Genomic DNA, 23,930 nt, shown 5'->3' on the forward strand with positions numbered 1-23,930 from the left:
ATATCTCTAAATCACTACAAAGAAAGCCATAGGATATGTCATTAGTCCGTTTTATTTATCAGTACTTCCCAAAATTCTGTGCCTGGATCCTTCCCACTCTACATTTTCTCCTTTTATGATGCTTTCCACTTCACTTTCACTACCACATAAATATGATGACTTCGGAACTTATCATTATAATCTATAAGATAGATGTTAAACAACGAAATTATTAAAAATTAAGTCATAAAAAGATACAATGAAATAAATTATATGAAAAAATGGTAAAAAAATTACTTGTCATTAATTTTTTTAATCCTCACCTGAGGATAAATTTGATTTTTTAGAGAGAGGAAAGGGGATCGAACCTCAACCTAGGTATGTGCCCTGACCAGGAATCGGACCTATAACCTTTTAGTGCACAGTCCAGAAAAAAAATCAACAAATGCAATCTGTGAGAATCAACTGGCTACGTAGAATTTATGATAGAGTATTATATATGTACTAGAGACCCGATGTACGAAATTCATGCAAAAGTAGGCCTTCCTTCCCCAGGTGCTGGCACCGGCTTCCCTCACAGCTCCAGCTTCGTCCAGGTCACCTGGAGGGATGTCCAGAAGGATGTCTGTTCTAATTAGCATATTATGCTTTTATTATTATAGATTTACCAAATCACCCCAGTTTTCTTTTTTTAATGTTTACTAGTCTACATATTACCAAAATTATAATCAGTGATGCAGATCTTATATTTTTAAATACTTTCCTTCTCTACGTGTGGAATAAAAAGCTTCGTTCTCAATAGGAAGGATTTTAGGCAGTTGTGAGTGATGAGACATTTTCAAGTTGAGAATAGGGGAGAAGTGGTGATACTTTCTCTAGTAACAGTGCTCGGGTGGTCTGAGGATCAGTGTTGGTTACTAAGCTATTCCTTACTGAACCATGACAAGTATACAAACTAAGAAAAGCATTTGTACAAAAGTATTTGGTCTGCAACAGATCAGAAATTTTACAAATTAAAAAAAAAATGCTTGGAATCACTGCTCTAGGACACCAAAATTTGCTAGTAGAATATACCTCATATTGTCCTGTTGAATAACTGGGGTAGCTGCCACTCAAAAAAGAAAAAAGTAAAAGACAGCCAGGTGCTACAGGCCAAAGATCATTCCCAGAAGCTGCTAGTGAAAGACAAATGTGTGTCACTTATCCTTGTTTTTTTTAAAATATGTTTTTATTGATTTGAGAGGGGGGAGGGGAGAGAGAAAGAGAGACAGATAGACAGCCAGACTGACATCGATTGGCTTTTAAAATTTTTTTTATCACCTGACAGAAACTACCATGGCCAAATTTCAGCTTCTCTATACCACCACCACCATGATTTACCAATCCTGAGCAGCCTCCACTCTTCTTTTAAGATGTCCATGTGAATGGCTGATTTTAAGTTCATCTTTCAGGCTATTTTTATATGATGAACCCCTCTATTCCCTGCTTTTCTGGATGTCTTGGATATTACTTATGTCCCTGGTAAAATAAAAACATACCACTAAAAATGTTTAGATTATGTTTTAAAGACCTTTAATTTCTTTTAACTTAATGATAAGTCATGAGCTAAAGAGTAAAGATGTTAATATTGATTAATGCACAGATTCCTGGCCACCAGCTAAGAACTTCAGTTCTTACCCCCATGGAACCATGTCCCATGAGTCAATTTTTTATGGAAAATACTACATACTATATATCCCAATTGTGGAGACTGACAGCATACTATTGTAAATAAGGCATTGGGAAGTCATATACTAAATGAAGAAACATAGTGAATTTTGTATAACCAAGAATTTCCCAAACTTATTGAAAAGGGACTTTTTTCCTTTCAGGGAATACTTACTAATATACCATAAAGTACATGTTGCAAAACATGCCTAAGAGCATTAGCCATAATTCAATCTCACCACTGAGCCTAAGGCCACTCAAATTAACTCCTTCCTATGATAATCATATCTATATCTAATATCACTATGTGCAAACACCTTTGTATAATGCCTAAGGGATATTCCAAATACATTTTGGCCATTTTGTAAATTTTTTCATCAGATCTTATAACCTTATTTGAGGCTATCTTGCCTGCTCAAACTTGTACATCAAACTCGTACATGACCTAAAGCAGTGGTTCTCAACCTGTAGGTCGCGACCCCTTTGGGGGTTGAACGACCCTTTCACAGGGATTGCCTAAGAGCATCGGAAAACACATATATAATTACATATTGTTTACAATAGCAAAATTACAGTTATGAAGTAGCAACGAAAATAATTTTATGGTTGGGGGTCACCACAACATGAGGAACTGTATTTAAAGGATTGCGGCATTAGGAAGGTTGAGATCCACTGACCTAAGGACAAATTCCTTTAACTCTGTATCTAAGCATAACAGTACATGACATGTTTAAAAAAATATCTCTATAAAAAGAGCAATATAGTAACTGTCCCTGGTTTTTCTGGCTCTCGTTGCATTAGTTTCTATGACGGCATGATTTTCTTCTAACGGCTTTTGAATTGCTTTGCTTTGGTTTTTGTAGGAAAGTCAACAAGAATGAGGGAATAAATGCCCTCATTTTAATTGGTAGTCCTTGCCTTCTGAATAGGAAGCAGCTTTATAAATTAAATTGCACAAGTATTAGAATTAGCTGGAATCATGGAGGAGATATAAATTCATAAAATTGGCTCATCACTCTCCAGTACAAGTGAGATAACTGAAAAACAAGAATTAAAAGTTTATAATAAAAAGGTAAAGTGGTAGGAGCGGAAGAACAGATACAAGCTAGGCAGCGATGGCCAAATGATTGAAATTTCCAGCTACTTTTCTTTTGTTAAAAGCAGCTTCTCCAGTAAAGGAAAATTGATTAATCAGAGAAACTGACAGGATCACAGGAACCTGGTCAATTTCTCTTAACAGCCAGCTCCATGTGTTAAAGACTTTGAAGCAGAAAGACACCCATTATCAATTTCCTACAGAAGCTCTTTACACCAGGAAGAGGGAGTGGGGGTGGAAATTGAGAAAGAGGAGAAAAACATACACAAAGTGGTTAGAGGAGAAAAATGAGTAAAAGATTTAAAAATAGCAGTGTTTTAGAAAAGATGGGAAATAATAGCACAAAGGAAACAAAGGCTAAAGTGACTTTCTAGTGTTAAAGGATACATCCTACATCTTTTGTGATGTTATATTTTTGCTAGTTAAAATAGGATGTTTCAGAATCTATTGTGGTTTCCAACCTCAGTTCTGCTTAGCATTATATTAAGAATGGGCCAAGCGCCCAGGAGACAAGAGAAAATTTATAGCATGAAATATAGCAGAAAATGGTAACAACAGGCATACTTTTTAATATTTGGTAAGAATAAAATTAATAACAGATTAGGGATGGGCTGCCCCTACTCCTGTGTTGAATGAATGAGTAGGATGGCCAACAACGTAAGTGGACATGATATAAAAAGGCTAATTCAGTCTGAGTGCAGAAAGGGAATCACAGTGAATAAAGAAGATACATGGGTGAGAACTAATAAACATGTGGACAAGCAGATAATGAATCCATCACTATTGAGAAAGGAACACTTAAAGAGAGTGTAGCCCTGGCTTGGTGGGTCGTTCGGTTAGAGCGTTGTCTCCTACAACAGAAGGTTGCAGATTTGATCCCTAGTCGGAACACTTATGGGAGGCAATGATCAATTGATGTTTCTTTCTCTTTTCCCCTCTCTCTCTCTAATATCAATAAACACATCCTCAGGTGAGCATAAAAAAATTAAAGATGCTGTCTCTTACACTGAATATTGTTCATCTTAATCTATGTTCCCAATTTTTACAGAGGAGACCAAAGATAAAAAAGAGACGAGGGGAGTGAGAGCTGGTGATTGAGGGCAGGTATTTTCATTCATTTTGTTTTGCTCATTTCTGTACCTCATAATTTTTAGGTGTTCAATAATTATTTGTTGAATAAACTGGTTTCTTAGACTTAGGGAGCTAAGTCTAAATAGAGATTGCCTGCCACCAGATTCCCTTTAGAAAGTAATCCACCTGCAGAAGTTCACCCCAGGAAGACCCTAACATCAAATTATTATCATTTGCTTGCCTTCAATTCCAAAGCTTCTTTATCTGATTGCCTAACTTTCAGTCCTTGGTTTTATGTATGGACCCTAGGGTAGCCAATCAAGACTCTGCTCTGATCATGAAGATCTCAAATACAGCAGATAATAGCAATTTATATGGCATTTTGAGATTTATATTTAACGTAATTATTGACTGAACATGAGGGATAAAGAAGAGTCATGCGTCAGAAATGACACTAAATAATCCAATTCAGTGGGAGGCCTACGATGGGGACAGGCAAAAGGCAGGTAATCAGTACATATAAGAAAAGGAATGGTTATTGGTGGAACTTCTACTGAAGGAAATAAAGGCAGAGAGAAGGTAATAATCATAGAAGTAAAGTAAGTGAGTCTGTTAATACTAAAATGTAAATACTGTAACTGCTCCCTCAAGACTGAATAAGCCAACTTACATTAGCTGCCAGGAGAATGCAATGTGCTCAGACTGAGAGGAACTTTTGTTAGAGATGGAGTCATCTTTCCCAGGGACATAGGGAGACAGAATTGGGCTCATGAACAAAAGAATTGGGGTGATAATCAGAAGGAAGGAAGAAATGAATGCTGGGTGTGCAACCACCGGTGTCCACTATGAAAACCTTAGACCTTTTTCACACAAGTAGATATCCAGAAAGACTACCCCCATCCTACCCATTATGCTCTTGACCTTTGTTATTAACTAAGATGCAGAAATCTATCTTTTTTCTCCATTGAGTTTCATGTTGTGTGATGGGTCCCATTTATTTGCTAAGTCTTGGCCCTGTCATTCTTAGGCTGCATATCCTTCTCTGCATCACAGTAACTGTAGCACACCTACATTTTTTAAAAAGTAAAGAAACACAAAAATAGAAAGGTGACAGTAAGGACACCCTTTATTTCCTTTTCAGGCACAAGGTTAGACACTAAAAATACATGAACTCAAATCCCTACAACCTTAATTAATTAGTATTGCTATCTAAGGTAATGTGGCAAAATTCAAACAGCTTGTAAGCAGTGGAGCTGGGATTCAAACCCAGGTGTTCTCAATCCATGGTCTCCACTATTTACATTTAATACCATCTCCTATCCTTAATGATATTGCCATTTAAAAACGTTTATTGAACATTCATGTCACTGTTCTCTGAACTTAAAAAGAAAATTAGACAAATAAGTCCTTCCCCTCCAATAAACTGCAGACACTTTGGACTTAGCAGTAAACTGGTAATAAACATAATACAGAAGCCACCATCTTTTCTGCTAACAAACAAACAAAAAAGGGCAGAAGCCTAAAAGTGTTGTAAGCGCACAAATGCAGTTCATCATATATAACTCAATTCATAATGAAGATGTAAGTGTAAAATTAAAAGGAAACTGAATATAAGTTGAACACTAGGGTTTTTTAAACAAGAAGAATTCACATATGCTCCCTTGAACAACATTAAGTCCAGCTAGTTCCCTATAATCCATATTTTTTAATCCCATGGCAGAGAGGGAAAAATGTTCCTAATGTGTTATACTTTTATCATGGTTAAAAAATGTTTTGAGTAGATGCCCTGGCCCAGTGGCTCAGTTGTTAGAGCTTCAACCTGTACACCAAAAGGTTACAGGTTCGATTACCGGTGAGGGCATATATATAGGTTTGCGGTTCGATCCCCAATCAGGGAGTGTGCAAGAGGCAACCACTCTGTTTCTCTCTTTCTCTCTCTCCAAAACAAAATAAAACAACACTACCACCACCACCACCAACAAAAAGCATATCCTCAGGTAATAAGAATTTTAATGTTTTTAGGTAGAAATATATGAAAAGCATGCACCTATATATTGTAGGGAATACAAAATCCGGTAAATTCCACTTGGAATTTACAATTTAGTAGGACAAACAAGAAAAAAAATAACAAGACAATCTATGACAAGTGACGCATGTATAAAGAGCTTTGGAGTTTATAAGAAGGAAGTAAGCAATTTCTAGCTAGAATGATGAGGAAAGGCTTTCGGGAAAGAAGGACCTGAATTTGGGGCTAGATTGTGAAAGAGGGCAAAGATTTTCAAAAGTGAATTTAAGCCCTAGCCAGTTTGGCTCAGTGATAGAGCATCGGCTTGTGGACTGAAGAGTCCCAGGTTCGATTCCAGTCAAGGGCCCGTGTTCAGGTTGCGGGCTCGGCGTGCAGGAGGCAGCCGATCAATGATTCTGTCATTATTAATGTTTCTATCTCTCTCTTCTTCTCCCTTCCTCTGAAATCAATAAAAATATATTTTAAAAAAACTTAAATAAAAAGAGAGTGAATGTAAGAAAAAAACAGAATACTGTCTTTACATAACCGGAACCTGGGTAGAGGAGAGTTTACACCAGGGTCATTGAATGATGGGGAGGAAGATAGGACCAAAGGTGGCAAACTGGGGGTCTCTCTCTAGGTAAAGATAGTAGTGACAACCTAGTATTAGCAAGAAGCTAAAACAAAACAAAATAAATGGTCCTTGATCTGGTGAGGGGTTGGACCAATAGGAAGGAATATATGGTTTTATTCTAACTTGATTTTTAAAGCTACCCTATCAAAAGATTACTTATGTTTACCATCCTTATATTCCCTTAAATATGCTTGCTATTAAATTTTTATATTTGCTCTTAACTTAAATAACATTAAAGTTTTTCAAAATATATTTGGTTCATTCCAAAAAACATAAATATTATGTAGTATTCACTTTATTATTTTTCAGATTATAAATTATGACTTCTAAAATCCTCTTTAAGATAATTGTAAAATTCCATGACCATTCTGCCCCAGTTTTTTTAACTAGGGTCAACCAGTATAAGAGACTTGAATAAATGCATGTTGAGCTCAGTAAAGGATTGGCCTGGAAGAAGAGGAAATGCTAGCAGAAATCCTTATAGCGTAGGAGAAGAAACTTGGGCCCTTCAGTTTACAGTGTTTACCCCCACTGAATCTGCATTTTCTTACTCATCCTGAAACCAAACAAAAAAAAGGAGATTTCATAACAATCTCTCTAAGGAAGTAAATTAAAACATTTTTAGACCTATCAATATCATTTTCATTGTTAGCCTATTTTATGAGTCAGTTTGTAGTTTAAAAAGTCTCTACACAAAATTATACTAGATACACAAACATTATCTCTTTAAAAAATATAATTTTTATTGATTTTAGAGAGGAAGGGAGAGGGAGAGAAATAGAAACATCAATGATAGAGAATCATTGATCAGCTGCCTCCTGCACATCCCCCACTGGGGATACAGCCCAAAACCCAGGCATGTGCCCTGACCAGGAATGGAACAGTGACCTTCTCTGGTTCATAGGTCGATGCTCAACCACTGAGCAACACTGGCCAGGCACAAACATCTTTATAGAGATGACAAATGATGTAGAGTAACACATTTCATATATACCTTCTTTGGAAATTTAGGTAAATACTGTAAATATCAGTAAGTGTTTAGAAATGTTAAAATTGCCTAACTGTCCATTGCTTTCGTTCAGAACACTCTCTGTTCTTCAATATTAGGAAAATCACTGGCAAGGGCCTTTAGAAACAGTATAAAAGATTTAACCAAAGCTAAGTAAAGAGAGAAAGTGGTGAAGGACTGGATTTGACTTTGCTAACACCTAAACAAAGTAGACCTCTTTTTTCTTAATGACAACAATATCCAGCTATGCAAAAACCAAATTCTAAATTAATGAGAATAAATTTGAAAAACTCTGTATCTTCATCTATATTAATCTCTTCTTAACTACACTCTTCTCCAAAGGATGACACTTCTGCTAAAGACAGATACTTTCTGCTGAATGATTGCTTTTTCCTCTTATCTCTAGAGGTAGGGCCTCTGGCTTCCTTCCTGAATGGCAGTGGGGGAGGGGGAAAGAAGGGGAGAAGGAGACTAAAAGAGAGACCACTTAGGGCAGTAATAATTCCTGTTGGCAGATCAAATGATAATGTTAGGGCAGGGAATAATTTGGGGACAGCTTAATGCTTTATTAACACTGGTAATTTATTTTTTCAATTTACAGTTAAAAATTGGAAAATATAAATCAAAATAGTGAACTCTATTAAAATATCACTCGGACAATATTATCTCTTGTCTTCTGAGATTCTCCTAAAAATTGTTTGAATTTTGTAAATTTGGGTAATTAAATATATGTTGAACATTGAATCTCATAGGAAATTTTGGTTACCTTCAGGGATATTAAGGATTTAATAGTGAGCAGGTACTTTTAAAAGTAAAGGCAGAGTGAATGGAAAAGTGGTCAATACCTAGTGAGACCATTTTCCAAACATTGGTTAAAAACTTTTATATCATGATATCTTTAAAAAAATAAATACCCAACTAAAGAAACAAATGTCCATATTTACTTGGCCCTTCATATATTTCAATTATTTGAAAATTTATTTCCTATTATAAAGTTTATTTTAGGAGAAAGAAAATCCAGAAAACAAATCATTAATTAACTGTATATTTACAATAAACCACATGAAAACAAGTAACAGTATCTCAAATGGTGTTAGTTACACAAATGAGGCTTGTACTTTTGACCAAACATGAAGACACTTAAAGCCATATAAATTCATTTTAAAAACTAGTTTTATCTACACAAGTTGAAGAAAACTTCTGCAGGAAGAAAAAACTTATAAAGTGAAAAAACACTCAACTTTTCACTTTTCAATATCAAGTTTTGTTAGGGGAAGAAAAAAGGATGTGGTACATTAAAAAAAAAACTGGTTCCAATTTTTAAACATCAGGCTCATGTTTCATAATAACACTAAGATACTAAATGGATTATTTCAACAATATTGTCAGTACTAGATTCAAATACAATACTTAATAATAAACTGTTGATGCTTTATAAATACCTTGCTATCAAAATGGTAAATGGAGTATCACATATTTCAAAGATTTAGTATCCTAAAAATCTTTCCCCAAAGCAAAATTTTAGTGGCAATATAAACACTAAATAAAATATCAATAAATATTTAAGTTAATCAATTAAACTGAAGTTGAAATGTTCAACTTAAAAGCGCATGCAAAATAAATCACTTACTATAAGTTTTAATGTCAATGAAAGCATGGAACAGCACATTATAGGCTTCATGACCAGATCCTGGTTATTGAAAAGCTGATAACCCACTATTATGAATAGAAACTTAAGGAGTTTTCTATATATCTCAACAAATTTTTCATATTTACAAATCAAATTAACCAAGTCATCTTAGATTGATAGCAAAATCATTTAAATATCATTGCCTTTTAAGATCTCTAAGACTAAGAAAATGTAAGAAACGATGCTTTTTTATATAACAATAGACTGGAACATTTTATTGAAACAGTATTTTAAATAAAAATGCATACAAGTTTTTAAAATAGTATTCTTCTTATAAGTCCTTTAAAAGTACTTATTTGTATGAAAATGTGTGCTCCCAAAAAACATAGAAAAAAAATAAGTGAGAAGATACTTCTTTTAAAACTACCATTGTTTTAAATAGTTTACTTATTAAATGTGGACAGCTATACTGTTTACTAAAATGGAATTTAACTGTTTGGGAAAATAGCTAAAGAGCAAATTATTATAATTTAAAGATTACATATTTAATAGTAAATTATAATATGTTTACATCACAAATTAAGACTAAATATTATTTATCCTCATGTTATCTAACTTCATTATGAAGTATTAGTCTGATAGCATTTTTTTCCCTTGCAGCTAGCCACACTGATTATTAGAGAGATGACACAGAGGAGCAAAAATACATATTTTTTTTTCAACTAATTCCTTCTATATTTGAATAGTCCTATAAAACATTTTTCTTTTTTCCATATAAGGAATTTTTCCTTTCTAAAATCATCCCAACCACCACCCCTACTTTCTTTACATTGAGTTCTGAGAAGTAAGCTATGGTTCAGAAACCTCAGATGATGCTAAAAGATAACTGATAGAAAAATAAGTACACTGAGAAACTAACATGATGTAGGTAAAAAGATCTGTATTATTTTAAAAATCTATTTTGTAAAAAACAAACAAACAATAACATTTTTTGGTTTCTTAAAAAAAACAGCAGTATAGATTTAAAATAAGGTATAGTATTTCAAACCAAATTATTTTAATGCATAAAAAGCATTAATTATGAGGTCGATTTCAATAAATATTTCACATAAACATAAAAGTTTGATAGCTTTTTCATTCTGAGATTCACTTCAGTACTATCTGTAACTAAAAGGGAAGTCATATGACTCACACATAAAATAGAAAGAACAGTTTTCTATCCTTTCCTTTCCTTTCTACAGGAAGAAACAAAAGCTTGGTATTAGCTATCCAAGGCCAATGGGTGGGGCCTGAGGCCAAAAGCTGTAACGGATTGGGGTTCATCTTAAGGGGGGTCCACTTTAGCCTCTGAAAGATCAAAAATGTGAAAACTGCAACCAAGGCTTACAAAAATAAGTATGTAATTGAAGTTAGGTTTTAGAACTAGAAAATTTTACTGGAACATAATTCAGTTTATAAACAATATTGCTGCTTTGGGATAAAATCACCTAACTATGATTTCATACACAGATACACACACCATCCCCCACTGGTGCTCAGATACTTCACAAGCTTCTTGAATAAATAGGAGTATCCAGTGTCCAGGGTGATGGGTGGTCCTGAGGTCCTGAACAAGAGCTGTATACTTTTAAAAGATGCTAAGATAAGAACAAAGTGTTTTGTGTTTGTTTAAACCTGGGTTTGTATTTAAACTCTTTACACCACATTGATACAGTTCATAAACTTGTGGTATAATTGATTCAGACAAGTTTTAAGTGTCAGCATAAATGTTGGAAATTAACCACGTCAAAACAAAATACTTTGGAGCTTTTTATAGATCTGATTCAAATAGACTAATTCAATTTACTTAAAAGTAATCACTACATCTCGAAGGTGGAAAATCTCAACCTAAGATATTTCCATTACTAATAGGAGGCTGTTATAATGGCTTATGAAATTACATGTATTTAAATAAAGTTGTATACATCAAACAAGCTGCAATGCAATGAAAAACTAAAAATTGTGAACAATTCAACCCATGTGGAGTCACAATCAAGCGTCAACCTTTTTTTTTTTAATAGTCCAGGCTTTTTGTTTTGTTTTTTTTAATAGTCTAGGCTTTATTATAAGTATAATATAAAGAGAATTTTTTTTTTTTTCAGAGCAGAAAGGCAGGATTTACAAGTGGCCCAAGAAAAAGATAAGCGATGAATAGTTCTGACCCCAGCTTCTCAGGCTTGATCAAGTGGGTCTGCAACCTGAGCCAAAGGGCGTAAATTCCTCACCATTCAAATTTCTTCAATGGCATGGGGGAAGAAGCAGTGAAAGGGGCAAACACGCAAATCCAACTGTCCTTAGAGTTACTATGGAACTAAAAGTTTTAATTAGAGAGCTAAAAAAATGAAGTCAGGATGTGACTAAATTTCTGGCTCATAGTTTAATCAATCCTAAAAAGAAGCTGTACTTGCTAAAATTAAAAAAGATTCATTTACTATGTGTCTTTAATATCATTAATCTATTTAGAGGAATTGCTGAAAAGTGCAATTATTTTCTAAGTACTAGTGTTTCCATATTAAGAGCAAAATGATGTATTATTAAAATCAAACCTTGAGTAAAAAATTGGTTGAATTCATTCCAAGTTTTAAAATATATCAATAGTATATTAAACATGTAAGGTGATACAAATGACCAGTGTTATCAGCCTTCTGTTATAGACTAAAACTATAGTTTTTCATTCAAATGAATTGCTTTTATCCTTCATATGCATGAAATATGAAATATCCTTCATATTTCATATGCATGAAATATGAAAAGTATGTATTTTAAGACTGATAAGAAATCATTGTATTTAGCTCAAATTTCAAAAATTAACAATTTTAAAAAATCATAATTATTTCCAAACTAAATGTGTAGGGATTATATAAAAAATGAATAGTACATGGGAAAAATGTACCATACCTTGTATGGAAAGAGTGAAAATTGGAAACTTTTTATTAAAAAGTTTGCTAGAAGGAACAAAACAGAAAACTATATAGCAACTGGAAAGCAAAACTCTTAAGTCTACCATACAACAGTTCACACTTAATATGTGATCAATGAAAAGTTGAATAGATAAAAAGATAGCACTTTTATATGAAAATAAGCCCTCTTGTTGATTTACACCTCTAAAAATGTTTATACAAAAACTCAGTTAAGATAGAAATTCATTAGATTTCTTGTGGGAAATATAAATATCAATAAAACAAAATCTTCCCTTTAGGTAAGCAGTGACTTTACACTCTACTAGAGACCTGTGCATGAAATTCATGCACTCGGGGGAGGGAGAGGGTCCCTCAGCCTGGCCTGTGCCCTCTTGCAGTCCAGGAGCCCTTAGGGGTTGTCCAACTGAAGCCGTCAGTCGGACATCCTTAGTGTTGCCAAGGAGGTGGAAGAGGCTCCCGCCACCACCAATGCACTCGCTAGCCATGAGCCCAACTTCTGGCTGACTGGCGCTCCTCCTGGGAGCACAATGACCACCAGGGGGCAGCTCCTGCATTGAGCAGCTGCCCCCTGGTGGTCAGTGTGTGACTGGTCGTTCTGCCGTTCGGTCAATTAGCATATTAGCTTTTTATTATATAGGACTAGAAGCCAGGTTCTCAAATTCGTGCACATCGAAAGGAAATTAATTAGAAGAAATATTTTAGAGGTGGGGGAGGGACCGCAGGAGGGCTCCAGGGCATGTCCAGCCCATCTCTCCCAGTCCCAATCTGGGCAATTGGAGCCCTCCTGCAGTCCCTCCCCAGCTGCTGGCCCCAATGGCCCTGATCAGAGCTGAAGAGGGACCACAGGAAGGCTCCAGGGCGTGTCCAGCCCGTCTCACCCATCCCAATAGGGACCAATTGGGGCCATCTCGCTCAGTCCTGATTGAGGCTGATTGGGGTCAAGGAGGGACTGTGGGAAGGCTCCAGGGCATGTCCAGCCTGACTCATCCAGTCCTGATTGGGGTCAATCGAGGTTGATTGGGGCTGACTGGAGCCGTCTTGCCCAATTCCGATTGAGGCCAATTGGGGCCATCTTGCCCAGTCCCAGTAGAGGCCAATCAGGGCCAGCAGCCAGGGAGGGACCACGGGAGGTTGGCTGCCTGGGGAGGGACTGTGGGAGGGCTCCAGCAGCAAGCTAACCTATAGGTCAGAGCATCTGCCCCCTGGTGGTCAGTGCACATCATAGCGACTGGTCGAATAGTCAAATGAATGATCGGACACTTAGCATATTAGGCTTTTATTATATAGGATGGAAAGTACCAAAAGGATAAATGATTTTAAGATTGAAGATTAGTGAAGTGTGTACTAATAATCTCACCTTCACAAGCACAGAAACTACTCATGTCAAGATAATTTCCAAGCAGAAAAAACTGAAGAGAAACAAACAAAACTCATGAAAATAAATGTGAACTATATAAAGGATACTAGATCATAGCCTATATCCAACAAGATGAAGTTAACAGGAACCAGGACAGCCCTAGCCGGTTTGGCTCAGTGGATAGAGCATCGGCCTGCGAACTGAAAGGTCCCAAGTTCGATTCTGGTCAAGGGCACGTGTCCAGGTTTCAGGCTCCATCCCCAGTGGGGGGCTTGCAGGAGGCAGCCGATCCATGATTCTCTCTTATCATGGATGTTTCTATCTCTCTGTCCCTCTTCCTTCCTCTCTGAGATCAATAAAAATATATTAAAAAAAAAAAAAAAGGAACCAGGACAGTTAACCAGTAATATAACACACCAATAATCATATAGGATAATTGAACCTCTGCTCTTCAAGGATACAAGGGAACTTTCTGTGATTTAATGTTCTATATCATGATTGTGGTGGTGGTTATACAATTTGTCAAATTCATCTAATTGCATACTTAAATTTTGTAAATTTGCCCTAGCTGGATGTTCAGTGGTTAGAGCGTTGGCCCACAGACTGAAGGACCGCAGCTTTGATTCCAGTCAAGGGCACACACCTCAGTTGTAGGTAAGAGGCCACCAATCAATGTGTCTCTCTCACAACAATGTTTCTCTCCCTCTCCCTTCCACTCTCTCTGAAAACAAAAAAAATCAGTGGAAAAAGTATCCTCAGGTAAGGATAAAAAAAAAAAATTTTGAATTTTATTCTATGTTATTATAAGTCAATAAATCTGACAAGGCAAAAATTAAAATAAATAACATGGGCTCACTATCTTAAAAATTCTGACAATGATTTACATTATGAAAGTACTAATAAAAATATAGTGCTCAAAATAAAGATTAAAACTAAAACCTGGGATTGTTACAGTTTTAAAATCATTTTTATGCATATTACATCAATTGATACTTACCTATCACTCAAAAATAGTGAGGAAAAATACTGAATTTCAGTGGCTAGCCAACTCACTGAAACACTCCATACCCCAAGGAAGTAACTAGCCAATAGTGAGGAACCAACCAAGTGGCAGAGCCAAATCCAAACCTTAATTTCCAATGTTTTCTCTGTCACTCTACCACACTATTTCAACTTTGTATTATCTATGTACAACAAACACTGTTGTGCCCTTACTATCTTCCAAGCTCTGTGTTTGTTAAAGGTTTTACATTGTAATACCATTTAATCCTCATAACAACCCTCTACAAGGTAGATATGTATTTGTCCCTTCATTTATAGGACACTGCAATACTGAGAAAGTAATTTAAAATAGCTTACTTTTCCATCACACATACTACTAGGATTTGAATACTGATCTATTTGACCAGATTCTATTCCTTTATATAGTATCTCACAAGGGTTAAATAATTATTATTACAGCAATGGATATTAACTTATCACAGCAGGTCCATTTAAAACAATATATTTTCCTTAACTTATACTGAAGAATGTAGGAACAGGATATACAAAGGTAAAATCTCATGTACAACAATTAAAAATATCTGCATAACAAAAATATTTCTAAGCCTCATTTTATATCCTGATACTTAAATAATATTACATACCACAACATTACAATAAAAAGCTTTGTAGTTCACTGCAATAGAAATTAAGCTATTAATATTATATAATTTACCTTATTTTAAAGAGAGCACATAAAAGAAGATACCAATTTAATTTTCCACCATGTATACCATTGAATATAACTTAACCATGATTTTATTGTGGCAAAGACTAGTTTCCAATTTAGTTTATTTATTCAACACGTACTTGCTAGGCAGTTTATGTAACAACTCTACCCTTCACAGTAACCTGAAAAGTTAGGTATGATTATCTTCCAGTTTGGTGCTGGATACAAGGTAAAATTAAAAGGAACATAAAATCTTTGTAATATGGACATTTGTATCCTCCATAAAGATCAAACTACAGGTCAGAAATACAGAAATAGTGATGTATCAAATTGCAATGTAACACTTGTTACTTATTGGACAAAACACTCATTAAAAGATCATTTCTAAATGTACCCCACTAATCTGCAATGTATTTGCTTTAATATGTTACTATTAGCAACTTTTCTGATATTAGATGCTATAATAAAAGTATTTTTGAGAAGAAGAAAAATAATTTAAGTTTCTCATGAACTATGTATGTTATAATGACATAACCTATACCAACTATATATTGAACAACTGAACTTCTTCTTATGTAAAATTTATTGAGAAATATCTCAGGGTATTTCATATTTAATTGTAAATCAAGTCTATAGAATATCATATCTAAAGTAATACATTTCCAGTTTAATTAATTAGAAATATCACTTTAATTGTTTAGGTTATACTTGGCACAAAAATAAACCCACAAGATAACAAATTTTAAACTAGTAACTAATCATGGCATCAAAATAAGTACTCAGGCCGTAGCCAGTTTTGCTCAGTGGATAGAGCAAGGGTCCCAGGTTTGATTCCAGTCAAGGACACATGCCTGGGTTGTGGGCTCGATCCCCAGTGGGGGGCATGCAGGAGGCAGCTGATCAATGATTCTCTCTCTTCTGTGATGTTTCTCTCTCCCTCTCCCTTCCTCTCTGAAATCAATAAAAATATATTTTTAAAAAAACCCACAAAACTACTCAGTTAAGATATACAAAACTGTTGCCCTGGCCTGTTTCTGCTCAGTGATTAGAGTGTGAGCCGGCAGACTGAAGGGTCTCCAGTTGGATTCCTGGTCAAAACTATCCTCTATATTTACATAATTTCTGAACAGGAAGAACCCAACCAAATTCAAATAATAAGGATTCAATTCCTGCTCCAAAGTAACAAAGTACACACTTTTTAATCCTCCATGTTGAGTGTAGGTAACAAGGTTTTTAACTTCCTCTGAAACCCAAGAACTCTGAGACGAGTTATAGGTAAGTTAAAGATGTTATTCTGAATTGTCTTCATTTATTGTGAATGATCTTTAAAAAAAGAAGATGCACAAATAAAAAAAGAGGAAAATATTTAGAGTTATATCAATAATCTTTATAAAGGGGAGGAGAGACTATGTCTTAAATATGTACCCAATTCACATTTCAGGTTAAAATTGAATGAGAATAAGAACATCATTTTAGCCTATATAATAAAACCCTCATACGCAAATCGAGCGAACTGCAGAACGACTGGTCACTATGACATGCACTGACCACCAGGGGGCAGACGATCAACGCAGGAGCTGCCCCCTGATGGTCAATGCGCTCCTACAGGTGGAGCGCTACTCACCAAGAAGCCGGGATCATGACTGGAGAGTGCAGAGGTGGTGGCAAGAGCCTCTCCTGCCTCTGTGTCACTGTTAACAACACCTGGGGGGATGTCCACGAGAGGGCGCAAGCCGGGCTGAGGCCCTCCAATACCCCAAGTGCACAAATGTTGTGTATTGGGCCTCTAGTAAGTATATAAAAGGAGTCTTAAAATAGATCAGCATTTGAAAATCAGAAGGGAAGTATCCAATATCTTTTATAAAACTTTGATTTAAGTGCTTTTAAATGTGATTACATTAAGGGCATTTCATTTGGGATTCTTCCAAATTGGTCAACCGGGCAAATCATGAAAATTTGATAGGCTGAGGAACTATTTTCAAAGTATTAAAATCTATAACTTTCTAAGAAATGAGCTACAATTATCATATGTTCATGTTTTAAAATGTCTAAGATTTCTCTGTCTAAATAAACTTTTTGAAATTAAAATAATCAACAGTCCTGAGAATAATAATAATCACATCTCTTCTGCATGTGAAAAATGTTTTCATGCCTAACTATGACAAAAATATAGTAGATAAAATGCTATGAAAAGCCCTTAAGCATGAACATATTGGAGTAAATCTGTTTTCACAGGTTGTGTAATTAATTAATATTGAAAACATTTACACTACGTACTTTATGATACATCAACTGAATTGTGTATAATACTTGAAATTTTCATATATATAAATTAGTCATGTCCACCCTGGGTGCGTAGCTCAGTTGTTTAGAGGATCGCCCCCATATACAAAGGTTGTGGGCTCCATCCCAGGTACAGGCACATACAAGAATCAACAAATGAACACATAAATAAGTAGAACAACAAATTGATGCTTCTCTCTCTCTCTCAAATAAAATAAACATTTAAAATAATAGCGGCCGGAGCTCCAGTGGCGCAATCAGTTAGCGTGCGGTACTTATAAAATAATAAATTAGTCATCTGCAAATGTTTTCAAATCTTATACTATTAATAAAATACTTTAAATTTACGTTACAATAATTTTTCTTATTTATTCTATTTCCATTACTCTTTGAGATGTTTTCTAAGCAAAGAAATAAAAGGAACATAAAATCTTTCTAATATGGACATTTGTATCCTTCATAAAGATTAAACTACAGGTCAGAAATACAGAGCATAGGAAGGAAACATCAATACTACAAAGGTAAATGAAGAACTCAAAACCAAATTATTAAAAAATACTTAAGCCTACTGAGTAATACTAGCTAAATTGCTATCATCTTGAATTTCTCTGTCTTTGAAAAAAATTCTTACATAAATTGTGAAAAAAAAGAAATAATTTATGTCAAAAAATCTTTGTACCATATTTGATGGCCAAGAATTTAAAATACAATCCAATAAGTGAAGAAATATTATTATGCAAATAAGCTTAAGAGAGGGCAATAAGGAGAATGGATTCTATTTTTCCCCTAAACAAAATAAATTTCAAATGATCATTTTATCTGATTAGAAGAGAAAATGACTGGACATAAATGTCAAAATATATGTAAGGAAAACTTACAGGATAGCAAATATCAACTGGTAGTTATTGGGGAATATTGCTCTTCTCCAAAAAAGACCTAATATTGAATTACCATGCAATTCATCTAAAGTACCATCATTATTTAAGCCTATTAAAAGCTTATAATATTTCAAGAAGTTGCCAGAGACCTTTCCAGATCATTTAAACATGTCAGCCCACAATCTAACTGTGGATGGACATTTAAAAGATTTATTAACAATAAACTGATAGGAGTATTAATTATTAGCACTTAAGAAATGGTCATATTCTAATTGATGAAATCACCTTAGCAGGAACCTAGGCTACAAATCTGTATTGACCATGTACACCCTTCCTTCAATTGAGAGACAAATCTGTTTCCCATTGGATTTTTAATTAAGATATTCCTACAAATTAATCATACTGACAAATTAAACCATCAAAATTGTCAAATATTAAAATTTTAAGGAATACCTCAAACTGTGTGCTGCCAAAATTCACAAATATATTTACACAGTATTGTTAAGTTTGTAAAAAATATTCCTTATTGAATGCCACCAATGTTTCAGTATTATGTGTCAAAATACATTTGAATTTATTAATAGTTCACAAATATAGGATGATTTAAATCACAAGTTAACATTAGAAATTAAGATGAGTCTGTCATTTTAAACCACCAATGGTTGCACACTGTCTCCAGACAGCAGAATTTCACTGCCTATATCAAACAATCTAAAGGTAGAGGAAGTACAATACCTCAGTCATGTGTTTCTTTTGGAGGACCTGGTAACATTAGAGAACTAGAAGTTTGATAGTATTACTACCAAAAAATTTTAAGTAGATCTATGTAACAATGAACAAATATATATATGTATGTATGTATATATATATATATATATATATATATATATATATATATAAATGTATTGTTAATTTCCTAGCAACTTAATTGTTTTTGATGTGCAGTTCTTTGCAGTCAATATTTTCAAAAGAAAAAAAAATATATCCTGGTGACAGCATGAATTTTAAAATATTATTTTAAAGTAAATAAAATAATTTATTTTTATTTCCCCACGTATATAGTATTAAAAATGTTTTCAAATTTTTTTTAAAATCCAAAACCACATACACTTCTGAACACTCAAAAAACACTCATGTCATATATTTAAAATAATGAGTAGATCTCAGTCCAGGAAAACATTTCAAAATTCCCAAAATACCCATGCCTATTCTTTCATAACAAAAAAATATAGAGACATAATGGGGGAGGGAATCTAATTTATAATTATACATAAAACCTAGTACGCTTTCAAAATGCTCAGACAGTAAAATTGGCAGCATAAATAATTTAAAAGATTTAAAAGATATTTATAAAATTGTCCTGAATTGCAACCTGATTGTATAAGCAAAAGCAATGTTCACATGATGCTACACATATCATTTATGACCATCAAATTGTTACTTATAGTTGCTTGGCTAAAATCAGGATTCCTGCCTTCTTCCAAACAATTATTCATATAATTTATATGTAATATACATTAAGTCACAATATAAGACAGAAACTCAGGTATCAAAGTGAAGATACAAAAAAATAAGGTGATTAATACCCAAGTAATTTTTCCTAGATATATTTTTACCATAAAAAATTCCCTAAAATATCACTTTCTAATTTTAAAGTTAAAGATTACCACTGCCTGACTTTTAACATCACAAAAAACACTAATACTTAAGTTTTATTGACTTTTTACATACTTCTTCCTAAGAATGTATCTAGATATATTCTTCTGAAGAATACAAATACATATATTTAAAGAGCATTTTTATCACATGTCATTTTAATATTGTTCTTTAGTAAACACATAATGTGTAACAGAAGATTAAAGCAAGTCTTTAATAATCAATTACTGTACACTGGAAATGGTTTGCTCTCTATAAAACTTTTTCAGCAATATAACATTTCTAAATTTAGTGGCTATAGGAATGTTTATCAATATATAACCATTTAACAGCTTAAATTTGGATGTCTTGTGGTTCTAAATATTTAATTAATAAGATGTCTAATATTTGAATATATTAAAGGTAAACACAGAAAACCAAATTATAACAAGGTGTGATCAAAGAAGAAAAGGGGTATTTTTTTCATTCATCTATAAAACAAATTTATGAGATCGTAAAGAACAATTTAACAACCTAAAGAAGGTTCAAAGCGGGGAAAGCCAGGGCCTGACAGAACTAGATCTGTCAGTGATTTCAGTCACTCTGCAGAAAATGTGGTTTCATTGTGCAACATAAAGTAGGAGGCATAAAATTCAGTAGCCTGTCTGTGCACTTCTATTTATGTATTTAAACCCTGTTTCAATTCACAGATTATGCTGATCCTTCCACATATAAACAGCCAATAATGATGGCCAGGCCTTTAGGAAAGGAAAACACACACCACACAGCAAGGTCAGGAAGCTACCAAGCACTACAGGACAACAGATCAAAACAGAATGGTTTCATGTGTTTCTATTGTTTATATACTTAATTTGGAGATGATATTCCGTAGGGAGAAAGGCGGCTGTAAATATTACCAGGAACATGCAACATAGTATCAAATAAGATATAGACTTTTCATGCAAACAGACTATTTCCTGCATCTACTGTCAGTCAACCTGTAGTATATTGATAGCCATTCACTGAATTCTTTTTAACTTAGATGTCAAGACAAAGTAAACCTCTTCACTCTTAAATCCCTTTACGCCTATCTAAGAATTACAGAGAATAGTTCTTTAACTTCCTTTAATGAAATTATCAAACTTGCAAACTGTAAATTATCTTTTTTACTATAAAGAGATTAAGTAACAGAGATGAGTGGATTGAAAGGGGATGAGGTATTAATTTGTTTCTGCGTAAAAAATTTAAAATGAGAAGCAATAACATTCTGCTTGGTATTAAGCATCTTAAAAAATTACAACACACTATAAGGAATGGTGGAAATTTACCCTGAAGTAGCAGACTAGCACATTTTAAACATACAAGCTAGAGCCGCCTCTGGCCACATGTTTTTTTAGTTCAGTCTCTTAAAGAGACAGTATCCTTGGACATAAGCCCTACATGAAGCACATTTCTAAAATGTTTGATTACTAAGCATCCACTCTTGTATTTCTGCAAATCCAATACTAGGCTTACAGTGTTCTACTTTATTTCAGTGTAAAATCAAATTATTTTAACTTACATGTATAAATGTCTACCGGACAGGCAGAGATGAACAGGAAAAGCTATTGACTAGAGATGTCTAAAATACAGGGACCTACAGATTTCCACAGCAAACTATTGTGTCGTGTGTTTTTAAAACTTAAAACGGCCGCCGTTTCTTCATTCATTTACCTACTCATTTACTAGGCGTAGGCGACAGAGTACATTGTAACGGATAACACCGGAAGCTACACCACTGCAATTTCACTGTCGAATGAAGAGAGGGAACTTGCTATTAAAGTCAACAAGCACCCAAGCAGTAAAATTTCATAGATTTCATTTTCTGTTTAGGAAATATACTCAGGAAGAGAGCCGTACAGCCCTAAAAACTGTATTAACTCGTGACTAGAAGGAAGATTTTTGTCTTTCAATACACCCAAGGGCACATTATTGTATAGCCACTGACAAAACTACTTTATCAACTCCACGTGGAAAAAGGTGAAGGGCGGCGGGGGAGTCGGGGGGGGGAGGGGGGGTTGGCTTACTTGGTGTACGAATACATCGACTGGAATATCCAAGGGTCTTCCCTCTCGGTTTATCATGGAGATGAATCCAAATCCCATTCGCACATTGAACCACTTACAGTGGCCAGTTCCGTGCAAAACCTGGGATTCCTCCTCTGCCTGCTGCGGCAGCTTCCCGGGCTCTTCTCCACCACCTTTGCTTGCCCCGCCTGAGTAGAACAGGACAAAAAAGTCAGTTAGTCTGTATTGCCATACAGCTCATTGAAAGAGGGGGGGGGAGGGGGGGGACACTGGTTAGGGGCAGGGAGGGGAAGGAGAAGGAAATAAGAAAACGCGATTAAATGGCTGATTCCTACTTTCCTTCTACAGAAAATATTTAAAATGAAAATAGTTAAAAAGGGAAGCGGGGGAGGGGAAGCCACACTGTTCTATCGATCACATCCACTTGCACGGTTCTGTACAGACGTGTCCTTTTTCATTTAACTCCATTTTTTTCAGGCACACATTACAGTACAGCATGAGATACTTTACTTGCATATTGCTGATTTAACACTGATCCCATTCACAAAGAGAAATTTTCAGCGAAACTCTTCTCTCGGGCGGGCACCAGGAGGAAAGAGAAATGCGAAGATGGTTAGAACTAGTTTAAATGCACATGCGGCGGCAGCGAACCCGGGGTTATCTGCAATGTGCATTCCCCTCCCCCCATAACTTTCAATTAAAGTTGGGGTGGGATGGGGGAGGGGGCAGGTGTATAAAAGTTTTCTTGGGCTCACTAACTGAAACTGCGCTTAATCACACTCAAACAATTCAAACAATAGCCCACTGAAAGCTTTTCAAGTTGTGAATCAGTGTGGGCGGTACAAAACATTTTTGGAGATCTGTAACAATAGGTTGCAGAAAGCCCCCTTGCGCGATGGAGGGTGGGGGAAATGCCCAGTATTGGGGTATAACCAGGAAGGGGGGGACGGGCAAAGAAGGGTGGGAGAGGGGGAGGGGGAGAGAAAGGAAGAGAGAAAATCACAGTAAAACAATAGAAAAGAAAATTAACCTTCGGCCATGTTGCCCCACGGGCCCTCTGCTCCAAACTCGTGAGATGAAAACTTTCCCTTTGCAACGGAGTGATCTTCTGCATCAATCTAACATCTTGATTTTGTGCGATCACAAATTTAGCTCGCATGGTCTAATGTGCTTTCCCTCTTTTGATTTTTTTCTCTTCTCTCTCCAGTTTCTGGCCCCCTGAGCACACGTGACTTTGTCAATTACATGCTTTCTTGCTACTAATTTCACCTCGGATCCTTAAGGGGCTGGCAAGAGGAAGAGATAACCAATCGCCATTTCATCTACGCTGACATCAAAATAATTTATGAATGAACACGAAAAACTCAAACACGTTACCTTAAAGACAATTTGGGACGCTTCTTTACGATAAAACAGAATGCTGATTTCGTGCTTTTATTTAAACACAATGGAGGTTCCTTGTGAATCGTTAAGAAAAACAGCACAGTCATATATGTGCACACGCGTGCCTTACACATAAGCCTGTCCAAATAATCTCATTTAGGGGGAAAAGAGCCATTTAAATAAAGCAACCGAGGTTACGCTTTTTTCCCCCTTAAGAATTCAGCAGCTCGACAGCAGCAAACCGGCTTTGGACACAAATCTCCTATTTAATTCAGTTCTTAGAGAATATATAATTTACAAAATATCTAATTAAACCTAATTACATCCCCATGAAAGTTCAGATGATAATATACACCTACAACAAGACAAAAGCACACGATTACCTGAATGTGCCCTGAAATCTTTCAAATTCAAAATAAAATCCTACTGGAAAAATCGCTATCACCTTCATGTAGTCAAATTGTGTTTACGTTTATCAATTCGCAACATTTTGGAGGGGGTTGGTAAGGAACTGTACTTCACAGGT

General features: G+C 35.1%; 1 protein-coding gene across 1 annotated transcript in view; it reads right to left on the reverse strand.

The window, feature by feature from the left end:
* The window catches only part of LIN28B (lin-28 homolog B), a 73,749-nt gene extending 50,688 nt beyond the window's left edge, over positions 1-23,061 (reverse strand). The window contains exons 1-2 of the mRNA XM_036318366.1: positions 23,052-23,061; positions 22,022-22,209 (exon numbers count right to left, since the gene is read on the reverse strand). Coding sequence (XP_036174259.1) covers positions 22,022-22,209; positions 23,052-23,061 — 198 coding nt within the window. The remainder of the gene's footprint in view (positions 1-22,021; positions 22,210-23,051) is intronic.
* Between the last annotated feature and the right edge of the window lie 869 nt (positions 23,062-23,930).

The sequence above is a fragment of the Myotis myotis genome, unplaced genomic scaffold (assembly GCF_014108235.1).
Source record: "Myotis myotis isolate mMyoMyo1 unplaced genomic scaffold, mMyoMyo1.p scaffold_m19_p_7, whole genome shotgun sequence".
Taxonomy (NCBI): domain Eukaryota; kingdom Metazoa; phylum Chordata; class Mammalia; order Chiroptera; family Vespertilionidae; genus Myotis; species Myotis myotis.